The 8,866-nt window shown below is 46.7% G+C and overlaps 2 protein-coding genes and 1 pseudogene across 2 annotated transcripts; 1 reads left to right on the top strand and 2 right to left on the bottom strand.

The window, feature by feature from the left end:
• Positions 1 to 394: 394 nt before the first annotated feature.
• Positions 395 to 2,728, bottom strand: LOC107280374 (L-type lectin-domain containing receptor kinase SIT1-like; annotated as a pseudogene).
• Positions 2,729 to 4,905: 2,177 nt separating this feature from the next.
• LOC4334266 (cytochrome c oxidase subunit 6a, mitochondrial) lies at positions 4,906 to 6,785 on the top strand. The gene is made up of 4 exons (XM_015777610.3): positions 4,906 to 5,077; positions 5,190 to 5,296; positions 5,379 to 5,421; positions 6,482 to 6,785. Exons 1-4 carry the CDS (start codon positions 4,966 to 4,968, stop codon positions 6,514 to 6,516), a joined length of 297 nt encoding a protein of 98 aa, XP_015633096.1. The 5' UTR covers positions 4,906 to 4,965; the 3' UTR covers positions 6,517 to 6,785.
• Positions 6,786 to 6,867: 82 nt separating this feature from the next.
• On the bottom strand, positions 6,868 to 8,429 carry LOC4334267 (uncharacterized). Its single transcript, XM_015777609.3, has 2 exons — positions 8,229 to 8,429; positions 6,868 to 7,949 (listed from the first exon to the last, which is right to left on the bottom strand). Exon 2 carries the CDS (start codon positions 7,883 to 7,885, stop codon positions 7,163 to 7,165), a length of 723 nt encoding a protein of 240 aa, XP_015633095.1. The 5' UTR covers positions 7,886 to 7,949; positions 8,229 to 8,429; the 3' UTR covers positions 6,868 to 7,162.
• Between the last annotated feature and the right edge of the window lie 437 nt (positions 8,430 to 8,866).

The following is an 8,866-nucleotide window of genomic DNA, read 5'->3' on the forward strand; positions in this document are numbered from 1 at the left end:
AAATCACACCTTAACATGGAATGACCCGCTACATTCCATGTAAAATGGCCCGCTATATTTTAGTAGACTATTCCTATGGGGTGGCCTTGCGGGCCAGTAAAATGGCGCCCCATTTGCATTTCTATTGTACCCTGAGAAAAAATTAAGTTATATCATCACAAATCAGTGGATTAAAGTCACATCATAACCACTGTCCACTGATTGATTTTTCTCAGATTGATGTGAATCAGAAATAAACCACTCGCTTATTTCAGGTTTAAGTCTTCCTTCTAAACAGTGCGTGCGGCAAATCCATTGGTTCTGTGTGGAATTTACCCAAACAACGCGTCATATGTATAATGCACAAACCGTATTTACTGATTAATTCCTTCCACACTTGAGGAAAACCAAAACGTCACAACAAAACTTCAATCTTCAATCACAATACTACTACATTGCATAGTAAAGAAGCTTTTGGTACACGGCTAATGTTGTTAGCCTGTAAAGCGTGTCGTTGGAGACGTGGCAGTGGAAGCCGACGGGAACGACATCGCCACGAAGTCGTCGTCGTCGTCATCGTCGTGGCACAGGAACGCCGGAGTGGCCACGTCCATGTGCCCCGGCGACAGTTGGTCCAGGACGTCGCCGCCGCCGCCGTCGAGCCACTGCACCACGCGCCGCATGCCTGGGCGCGCCGCGGGCAGCCGGTGCGTGCACAGCAGCGCGAGCTTCAGCATCGCCTCGGCCTCGCCGGCGGCGAAGCCGCCGCCGAGCCTCGCGTCCACCGCGCCGGCGATCTCCCCGGACCGCCACGAGCGCAGCACCCAGTCCACAAGCACGAGCCGCTCGCCGCCGGCGGCCGCGCGCGGCTGCACGGGGCGCCGCCCGCACACGACCTCCAGCACGAACGCGCCGAACGCGAACACGTCGCTGCTTGTGGTGGCCTGGCCGGTGCGCGTCAGCTCCGGGTCGAGGTAACCCATGGTGCCGACGATGGTGGTGGTGCTCGGCTCGGCGCCATGGTCGTACAACCTCGCTACGCCGAAGTCGCCGAGCCGCCCGTTCATGTTAGAATCGAGTAGCACATTGCTCGCCTTGGTGTCACGGTGAATCACCACCTACTCCCACTCCTCGTGAAGGTAGAGCAAACCGGATGCGGCGCCTTTGATTATGTTGATCCTCTGTGCCCAATTTAGGATAGGTTTACCTTCACCGTACAAATACTTGTCCAGACTACCATTTATCATGTAATCGTACACCAATAGAAGCTCTCCTTTACGCCGACAGTAGCCAAGTAATTGCACAATATTACGGTGTCTAAGCCGACCTAGGCTCACAATCTCGGCGATGAATTCTCTCATCCCCTGCTTAGAATCATGACAAATTTTCTTAATCGCGACATCAATACCCGACCCCGGCATAACTCCCTTGTACACCTTCCCGAATCCTCCAACGCCAAGAACCATGTCATCATGAAATCCTTTAGTCGCCTTGTGTAAGTCCTTATAAGCAAAACGATGCGGTCCAAACTCGACCTCCCAATCTTCCACCAGCTCAACATAAATTGCCCTCCTCTGCCTCCTGAACAATAAGAACATAACAATAGCGGCTACCACTGTCACTGATAGGCTAACAGGTAACCAAATTTTCACGGGCATGTGCTTGGTTGACGCAGCTGTGGCCATGACAGGAGGGAGGCTTGGCAACTTGGCGTAGTCCAGGTCTTGGGCTATGCCGGACAGGCTAAAGCTCCAGCCAAGAACGTAGTGAGACGTGTCGTCGGAGCCCGTCGACGACGAGAATCCGACGTACATTTGGTCGGAGAACGCCGCGGAGAGGTTCGCCGGCTTCACGGACAGCAGTGGCCTCGCCGGCTTCGGCTTGGTGAGCTGGTGCAGCGTGACGTCGAGGCGCGCGTCGCCGGCGTCGTACTCCACCCACACCTGCATGGCGCGGCGGCTGGTGGCTCAGGTTCCTGAACGAGCCGCCGGGCGTGTAGTACCCCGCCGTGCTCGCGGCGACGGAGTCCAGCCCGTTCACGTCGACGCCGACGTGGTTGTCGTCGATGTCGCGGAACTCCGGCGTGTACATCGTGTCGAGCTCCACGGCGAGGACGCGGCCGCTCGCCGGGTCGCCGTTGGTGGCGCGGTTGAAGAGGCCCAGGTACTCGGCCGCGGCGGCGCCGGAGAAGTCCCGCGTCGAGGAGACGGCGAACGCGATGCCGTGCCCGGCGAGGTCGGTGAACGACGACATGATGCTGAACACGAACGTCGACGTGAAGGACCGGACGCCGCCGCCGCCGCCGCTCCCGTTGCGGAAGCCGAGCGGCCGAGCGTAGAACGCGTGGCCCTTCTCGCCGCTGCCGCCGGTTAGCCGCAGGAGGCCGTCGGGCGTGACGGAGGCGGCACCGTCAAGCACTAGCTCGCCGTCGCCGGCGCCGGCGAACCCGTTGTAGGCGAACTCGTCGACGGCGCCATTGGCGACCGCGAGATCGAGCAGCAGGAGGAGCAAAAGCGTTGCAACATGCATGGCTGCGACGACGAGAACGAGACGTGAGACGATCGATCGAGCGAGGCGTTTCGCGCGCTTTTGTGAAGCGTTTTGGCGCGCTAGCGTGGTTGACCGGTTGTGGAAATCGCATGGCGACGCGTGGACTGAACTCACACTCTCCGTCAGAGAACGAGCTGGTATGTTCAGAACCAAGTGACCACAGTGCAGCGTTCGAGCAAAGTGTACGGTAGCACAGCACGTTTGATTTTGGTGTACAAGAGAGTGCTTGACGGGGTAAACGGATCGGACTAATTTGGATTACGACGAGCCGACAAAATCATTCCCTGAATTATGGTATCGTCGTCCACAAGTCTCCTCTCAGACTCAATAACTCAAATAATTGCACGAGAAGTGGTTTCTGGTTGGCAGTTATCGCATCATGAAACTTCACTATTGAGCATCTCCTGCAGAGTATCTAAACTAAACTCTCAAACAGTTTTTAGAGCGAAGGAACAATTTTTAGTGTGAAGGGATAAAAATCGAGATCCAACAGGATCCCTATTAAAACCCCAAAATTGGAAGGCACCCAAATCCTCTCCCTAGCCCCCAATCCTGGGGCTCTACACCAACACCCATCTTTTTTTTTTTTGGTGCGGGTGAAAAATCCTAGCGTACGCTTCTCCCGTTGTACTCGCACCCTCACTACGCCGCCCCGCCCTTCTCCTTTCCCGTTGTACTCGCACCCTCACTACGTCACCCCCGCACTTCTCCTTTTCCGTTGTACTTGCACCCTCACTACGCCGCCCCGCCCTTCTCCTTTCTTGCGCCGACGGTTGTCGTCTAACCATCTTACCATTTATGTTTATAGAATATGTTATTTTTAAAATTATATAATGCTTGTGAACTTGCATATGTGTGTGATTGTGGAAATTGAATTTTATTGTGCATTTTGCAATGTTGAAAATTTTGAATTTCAATTTGAATTGTGGTCTTCAAAATTGTAAATTTGAATATGATTGAATTCTATGTGTTTTAAATATTTCTGTTTGAATTATTTTGGTGCTAAACTAGGTATAAATATAGTGTATACAAAATAGAAGAGAATGAGAAATGTGGCCTGAGAAATGGGGGTTGTTGCTGAAGTACAAGTCAACTTTTGGATCCTCGGACAGCCTCCATTAGATCTTTTAAGGGCTTTACAATTTACAATATAAGTTATTGCTGGAGATGCTTGGCAGCATCATAGTTTCTCCCACCTTCGTCGGAAAGTAGATTCCGCCAAATGCATGGTTTATTTGATTTGCCATTATACCAAAATGTTGCAGTGCTAAAATCTAGGTAATTTTAAGTACTGCTATTTTTTTAAACCGGTGTATATTATCGGCACATCTTAATAGCAAATTAAACAATAACAAAATACTCTTTAAAGTGCTAACAATTCAACACGGCACATTTTGGATTCAAACGAGAATGCTTGCATGGGCATAATCACTTAACGTGTATTTGGTCTGGTGACAAGATGAGATGGGTTAGGCTCATCCCTCTTTTTTTTTTTTTTTAAGGATATGTTTTCATCAGTACACGTTTGGTAGATAACTTTCTCTTTAAAGAAATGAGAGAATGTGGCCCAATGAGAGAGAGTGGATTAGATTAGTTATGTCGATTTTTAAGTACAAAACTGAACCCGATCTAGAGAGTATTCCCTTTTAGGGATCAATGTATCCCACCTATCCCCGAATCAAATACACTGAAGAATAAGTTCACCCTTATTGATCATCCCATTATGTCCCTTTCAACTTAAAAATATGTTTATAGTTGGAATTAGGGTAGTATGATTTAAAGGTGAAAAAAATGTATTCAACGTAGCTTTGAAAAGGTAAAGAAAAGTGTATTCGGACTTGTTCTTGTCAAACACTTTATATTAGTCAATTGCCGTTGCATTGTATTTTGAAAACAGTTATACTCCTACCTTAGGAATTACTACTAGGAGTTAGGTCCTAACTTCAATAACTCCTATGGAGATTTTAGCGCACACAAAAAGAGAAAACTCATTAACATATGATTAATTAACTATTAACTATTATAAACTTGAAGATCAAATTTATTTAATTTTTCTTAAGAAAACATTTTTTATATATTAAAAAATTCGTATATTTTAAATATTTAAAAATCGTGCTAACAGAAAACGAGTACAGGTTAGAGTTTGAAGTTGAAGAAAAAAACAATGACAGTGGTTGAAATTTCCTACTTCCTCTGTCCTAAAATATTGCTACATGACCCACAAATTCGTTGTTTTACGATGGTAGCAACATTTTGGGACCGATGTAGTATCTGTGATTTCAACTCAACGGCCCAACAATTGAAGCCCACAAACCGCAAAGCCCACGAAGACCACCAGCAAAAATAAAGAAGAAACCGGAGGTCAGTTTCCTATCTAATCTCGATCTCTCCACCCGTTTCCCCCAAAACCAGCGGCGCCACCACCCACCTTCCCCCATGGCATCGGCGGCGGCGAGATCCGGCCTCCGCTCGCTGGCGGCGCGCGCCAAGGCGACCGCCGCCCCCGCGGCGAGGCGCCGCATGTCCTCCTCCGCCCACGACGACGCCCGTGAGTCGTCCCACCTCCCGTCTCCTCTTCCCCGTTTTGTGTGGTTTTCTCGTTGACCCATGATTGGCTTCTGATTCGCGTTTCGATCTCCCTATCCCCCTCCCCCTCGCAGATGAGACGGCCAAGTGGGAGAAGATCACCTACGCCGGGATCGTCACCTGCACCCTGCTGGCGGCGTACAACCTCTCCAAGGGCCACCCCCACTTCGACGAGCCGCCGGTCAGATCTCGTCCTTGATTTATCCGGGATTCTGGATTAGCTATTGTATGAATCTGATTCGTGGAATCTGTGATTGTTTCAGGCGTACCCCTATCTGCACATCCGTAACAAGGAGTTCCCATGGGGTAAGTTTGTTCAGCTATGGCTTAACCCTATCTATTTGAGTACTTGTTGCGATGTTCTATTGAGATTTATCGCGATTAATATTCTGACTGAAGTCAAATGGCTGGTGTATGTACTTGTATGCGGATTGTGATAGTTGCATGTTACGGTATTTCATTTTGCCGAAATACCCATTCCTTTAGTTCTGGTCGTTTATAATCTTGGTGATTGTTCATCGTTTTCTGATGAAACTACCGATTTAGTTGACTAGTTTGACTGTGATAACTCGCCGAATATCATTTACGATTGGCATAGATATGTCTGCAAGGATTTTTTTTTTGTCTGCGCAAGAATATTATAATTTCATGTTTGGAGATTCGATCACATTTCCTAAGATACTTAGGGCAACACCAATGTCTGAGGAACACTTCAATGCCTAGTCTGCAAACATTGGGACTTTCACCAGATACTTACCGCACATTGAGATGGAATTTGATCGTACATTGTGCTTGCAATATTGCATCCAGTTCTTGGTGTACATTTTGCTACACAAACTTATAGTTGTACTATACCTAATCACTCTAGAAACCTTTGAGATCTGGGATGGTAATTTTAAGTTGTATTCCATTTTTCTGCATGACGACTTTCAGAACTCATTTCTGGGATTCGAAATTCATATAATTAGCATGGGTGTTGTAATCTTCTTTTTTTGGTACAAATGTTTAAGAGTTGCATGCAACATATGTCATGAACAACAATGGTAGTTATGACAATATGACCTTAAATTCAATCAGATTTTAGACTAGTCTTATGCCTTCCACCTATGATTATCGTACAGCAGAGTATAGAATAGTTTGTTATTTTTGTATAGGAAGCTATACAAAGCTCAAAGTTGCATGTAACAGATGCCATGAACATCCCAGTGAATTAGGGCATGATAAACCTGAAATCCACATTGGAACTATATATTGGTAGAATACTTGAGCATTACTATCGAGTGAGTACTTCCGTTTCGTATTCTGTATTTGTTTCGAGTTACTGTGTTGCTTTCAAATTCTCACACCATACAACTCTTCCATGCAGGACCCGATGGCCTATTTGAGAACAAGCACCATTAAGTACTGAACAGCGCACCATCAGAAGCCCAGTGAATGCTTAAGAAAAATTCTCTGGTTGTTCCAGTGATTCTTGTTTTCAGTGAAACCTATTTTTCTTGCAACAAAGAAATAAGAATGACAAAACTCTTGTGTTGATAATCAGGATTTAACTGTGTTGTTAGTTGTTACCTGTTTTCTTCATTCACAGCAGTGATCATATGCATGTGTTCTGTTTCAGAAAATGCTGTCATCATCACAACAAGCTTTGTTATTATAATCTTCCTACGCCATTTCTGTGCTCTTGCTCTTTATGGGATGAAACCTGTTCCGAAAATTGATGCTTATTTATGCTTATGAATTTTCACGGTTCAGTCGCTGTCAAAGCTGGATGTACTTCTTTGCTTGATCAACAGATTGCATAGTTGGGAAATGTTGAGAAATTGTTACCGGAAGCTATTGCTACAGGAAAATAAAAAAGAAGTTACTGGAAAATAACATGAGCATCGCTTAAAAAGATTGCCTAGATGGATACACGGCTTTATAGTAACAAGCAGGGTAACATGATAAACAGATTATATCAGCTTGAAAGATGCAGCGAGTTGTCCTGAAGATCAAACCGGACGAAATAATCTCATGCTGTCACCGGAGAGCATTCCGTCTGCCATTTTCAGTCTTCTTCCATGTCGTTCGTAATCGTGGGCTCCAAGCCTCCAAGTGCCTCAATATTGCCAGTTGCTTTTCTGTGATTGTATCGCAATGACCCGGTCACAGGAGGATTCAAGCTTACACCAGAATCATTTACCGATGTGTTAATCACTGCAGTTCTGTTCATATCATCTGCAACGCCATTCACCAGTGGACCAGCAGCTATGGAGTCAGAAGAGTTCGTGTGAGGACCAAAGCTGATGACATCCATTTCATCTGCCTGAAGGTGACGGAGATCTCCGCCGTCGTCGTCTTCGTCGCCGGGAAGGCCATCGTCGGCAATGTAACCGTCGCCGTCGTCGTCTTCTTCTTCTTCTTCTTCACCGGTCTCGACGTCTCCCTCACCGCCTCGATCACCATCGCCCACCTGATCAGACGTGACGCCCCGTTCCATTTCGGCCTCGGTGGCAACATTGCTCCGGCCACCGATGCTCCGACGAACGCCATCACCATCAGACGCGTCGCCGGCGAAGACAATGAAGCCCTTCCTGCCCAGCCGGCGCCGCGTCACCTCACCGTCCATGGCAGCGCCGCCGCCCTCCACGGCCACTGCACGTCGCCGGTTGCGTGTGAGCTGGTACACCAGCCAGACACTGACGGCGACTAGCAGGACGACCTGGAGGATGTGCTTTGGCCTAAGAAGCTTCTTTGATCTGTGGCATCTGCTGGATGGCTGCCTCAGCATAGTGAATCAGTCTCAGTTTGTGTGTGTGGTGGTAGACTTGTTAGTGTTCAGCTCCAGATTCCTCCTGGAGCAATCAGAAAAGTTTTAAGGTAAGCAAATAGTCTGAACTTTCTGATGGTTAACTATGTTCAAAGGAATTACATGATCTATAGCTACCAGTTATGCGCCACAAATCACAAATGTTTATTCAGAATTGGAAATGCAGTTGCCTTGTTCATGAGTTTCAGTTCAGCGGAGCATATGGGTGGCTGATGAACAGCAGTGTAATTCAGAACCATTATAGCCTAAGAAAACAACTGCTTGTAACAAGATCCTTATCAGATAGATAGAACAGTGTGTTTACCTTGCAAAATGAAGCTGTGAAAGCACTGAAAGGAAAAAAATAAATCTTTTATCTCCTCCTGGAACTGTAGATGCAACTTGCAAGGAAGAAGCTAGAGTAGCAGTAGAAGAGACCGTCGTATCTTCTTCCTCTTGCTCGCTACAAACACTGCTGCATCTGCAAGCCCCGATGAATTTCTGACGACGCTTTCACGCCCCAATGAATTACTCCACTCTACTCCACCACTGCATCTCTGGTTATTTTCTCAGCGGCAAGTGCCACAGTATCATGACCGAGCACACAGGGTTTGCACGACACCATGAACGCCAAGCGAGAAGCAAGCAAGTGAGTACGAGAGTACGAGAGTACGAGAGACATACTGCCTCCCTCTCAAAATAAGTGCAGACATAAAGATTCGTGTTTAGCGCTTTAATCACCCGTCTTATTTGAAAAATTTATAAATAATATTAAAAAAATTAGTCACAAATAAAGTACTATTCATATTTTATCATCTAATAACAATGAAAATACTAATCATAATCTTTTTTTAAATAAGACGAACGGTCAAATGTTGAACATAAATAGTGCTAAAACTGTACTTATTTTGGAAGGGAGAGAGTATATGTCGCATGAGCAAACAATAAAGCACAGAAGTCACA

This window comes from Oryza sativa, chromosome 3, assembly GCF_034140825.1.
Source record: "Oryza sativa Japonica Group chromosome 3, ASM3414082v1".
Taxonomy (NCBI): domain Eukaryota; kingdom Viridiplantae; phylum Streptophyta; class Magnoliopsida; order Poales; family Poaceae; genus Oryza; species Oryza sativa.